The sequence below is a fragment of the Numida meleagris genome, chromosome 1, assembly GCF_002078875.1.
Source record: "Numida meleagris isolate 19003 breed g44 Domestic line chromosome 1, NumMel1.0, whole genome shotgun sequence".
In the NCBI taxonomy this organism is placed as follows: Eukaryota; Metazoa; Chordata; class Aves; order Galliformes; family Numididae; genus Numida; species Numida meleagris.
The window spans coordinates 866,921-869,430 of NC_034409.1; the positions used below are offsets into that span (position 1 = coordinate 866,921).

The 2,510-nt window shown below is 58.0% G+C and overlaps 1 protein-coding gene across 1 annotated transcript in view; it reads left to right on the forward strand.

Moving 5' to 3' along the window:
• SMO (smoothened, frizzled class receptor) overlaps positions 1 to 2,510 on the forward strand; it is a gene marked incomplete at its 5' end in the record, with an annotated part of 7,691 nt that continues 5,181 nt past the window's right edge. The window contains 2 exons of the mRNA XM_021384433.1: positions 1 to 199; positions 1,813 to 2,018. Of these exons, the coding sequence (XP_021240108.1) occupies positions 1 to 199; positions 1,813 to 2,018 (405 nt within the window). The remainder of the gene's footprint in view (positions 200 to 1,812; positions 2,019 to 2,510) is intronic.

The window sequence follows — 2,510 nt, forward strand, 5'->3', positions numbered from 1 at the left end:
GGTCCCCGCCGCTGCCCCGCGGCGCCGCTCAACGCTTCGGCCGCTCCTCCCGAGCGCTGCCGGCGGCCCGCGGCCTGCGAGCGGCTGCGCTTCGGCTCCTGCTTGGGCTCCGCGCTGCCCTACGCGCACACCTCCACGCTGCTGGCGTCGGACTCGGGATCGCAGGAGGAGGCGCACGGGAAGCTGCTGCTGTGGTCCGGTACGGGGCTGGGGGGGGGCTGGGGGGTGATGGGATGATGGCGATGATGGGGGGTAATGGCATGATGGCGTGGTGGAGGTAATGGGGTGATGGATGGTGATGGGTGGTGGTGATGATTGCGGGTAATGGGGTGGGGGGGTAATGGAGATGATGAGGGGTAATGGGGTGGTGGAGTGATGGAGGTAATGAGGTGGTGGGGGCTAATGGAATGATGGGGTCATTGCATGGTGAGCTGCTGCTGTGGTCCAGTACAGGACTATAGGGGGAAATGGGTGATGAGGGGTGCTGAGGGACTATGGCGTGATGGGAGGCTATGGGTAATATGGGGTCACAACATGGCAAGCTGGTCCAGTGAGGATTAACAGGGAGTGACGGGGGTAATGGGGTAATGGAGAGCTGTAGTGGGATGGGGGGCTGTGGGTAATGGGGGTCATAGCATGGCAAGCTGCTGCTCTGGTCCAGTATGGGATATGGGGTAATGGGGTTATGGAGGTAATGGGGTGATGGGTTGCTGTGGAGTAATAGGGGTCACAGCGCAGCAAGCTGCTGCTGTGGTCCGGTACGGGGCTGGGGGGGGGCTGGGGGGTGATGGGATGATGGCGATGATGGGGGGTAATGGGATGATGGAGGTAATGGGATGGTGGTGGGGTAATGGGATGATGGAGGTAATGGGGTGGTGGGGGGTGATGGGGGACAATAGGGTGATAGAGTGGTGGAGGTAATGGGGTGGTGGGGGGTAATGGGATGATGGGATGATGGAGAATGATGGGAGTAATGGGATGATGGGGGGTGATGGGGTGGTGGAGGGTGATGGGGAAGATGGGAGGTAATGGGACAATGGAGTGGTGGAGGTAATGGGGTGATGGAGGGTAAAGGGGTGGTNGGGGTCACAGCGCAGCAAGCTGCTGCTGTGGTTGGATATGAGGTAGTGGGGTGGGTTATAGGGAGTCTGGAGGCATAAGGGGGGCTGTGGCAGTAATGGGGGATATAGTGATATAAGGGGGGTTATGGGTGTTAAGGGGGTAATAGAGGGGTGGGGGAGTAATGAGTGTGGGGTTTGTGGAGGGGGTTGTGGGGATAGTAGGGGGAGTGTGGGGGTAATGGGGAAGTATAGGGCTAGAAGGAGGGGGTGTGGGGATATTAGAAGGGTGTGGGGGGTAATAGATATAGGATAATGGGGGATGTGCAGTAATGGGAAGGATGGGGTTATGTGGGGGAATATGGGGGTAATAGAGGGGTATAGGAGTATAAGGAGGGTATGGGGTTATAAGGAGGACCATGGGGGGTAGTGGGGAGTGATAGCACGGGAAGCTGCTGCTGTGGTCATTATGGGATAATGGGAGTCAATGGGGGGCATAAAGGGGTATAAGGGGGTAGTAGAAGGGGTGGGGGTGATGGATATGGGGCAAGGTGGGGGCCATACAGGGGAGTGCAGTGGGAATGGGGAAATGTGAGTAGTGAGTGGAAGTGGGGTGTGGGTGGGTACGGGAGGCAATGAGGGAGGTTATAGAGGGTGGGGTGCAATATGGGGCAGCAGTATGAGGGAGCTCTGTAGGGTCACTGGGACAGGCACAGCACCCATGGATGCTCCATGCCCCTGCCATCCCCCCCAGGCCTGCGCAACGCGCCACGCTGCTGGGATGTGATCCAGCCGCTGCTGTGCGCCGTCTACATGCCCAAGTGCGAGGATGGGCAGGTGGAGCTGCCCAGTCAGACCCTGTGCCAGGCCACGCGTGCGCCCTGCACCATCGTGGAACGCGAGCGTGGCTGGCCTGACTTCCTCAAGTGCACTCCTGACCGCTTCCCTGAGGGCTGCCCGGTACGGGGACACTTTGGGGACACACTGGAGACACAATGAGGACATGGTGGGGACATGGTGGGGACATGGTGGGCAGCAGCATCCTGCTGCCACACCTCCACATCCGTAGGGGTGGGGAGAATCTGGCTGTCCCCAACCTCATCCCAGGACCAGTGTTCGTCCTGGTGGTTTGTTGTTGGAGTGCTGCCTGCTCCTCTTTCTCCTTCTCCTCTCTTTTTCCTCTTTTTCTTTCTTTCTTCCTCCTATCCCTCTTTTTTTCACTTCCCCCTCCTTATTTCTTTCCTTTTCTCCTCTTCCTTCTCTCTTCTTCCAGCCCTTCCTCCCCTTCTTCCTCTCCCTCTTCCTCTTGCCCCTCCTTTTCCATCTCCTCCTTTTCCTATTCCTCCTCTCTCCTTCCTCTTTTTTCTCCTTTTTCTTCTTCTTTTCCTCTTCTCTTTACTCAATTTTTTCCTCTTCTTCCTTCTCCATTCCCCCCTCTCCCTTTCTTCCCCC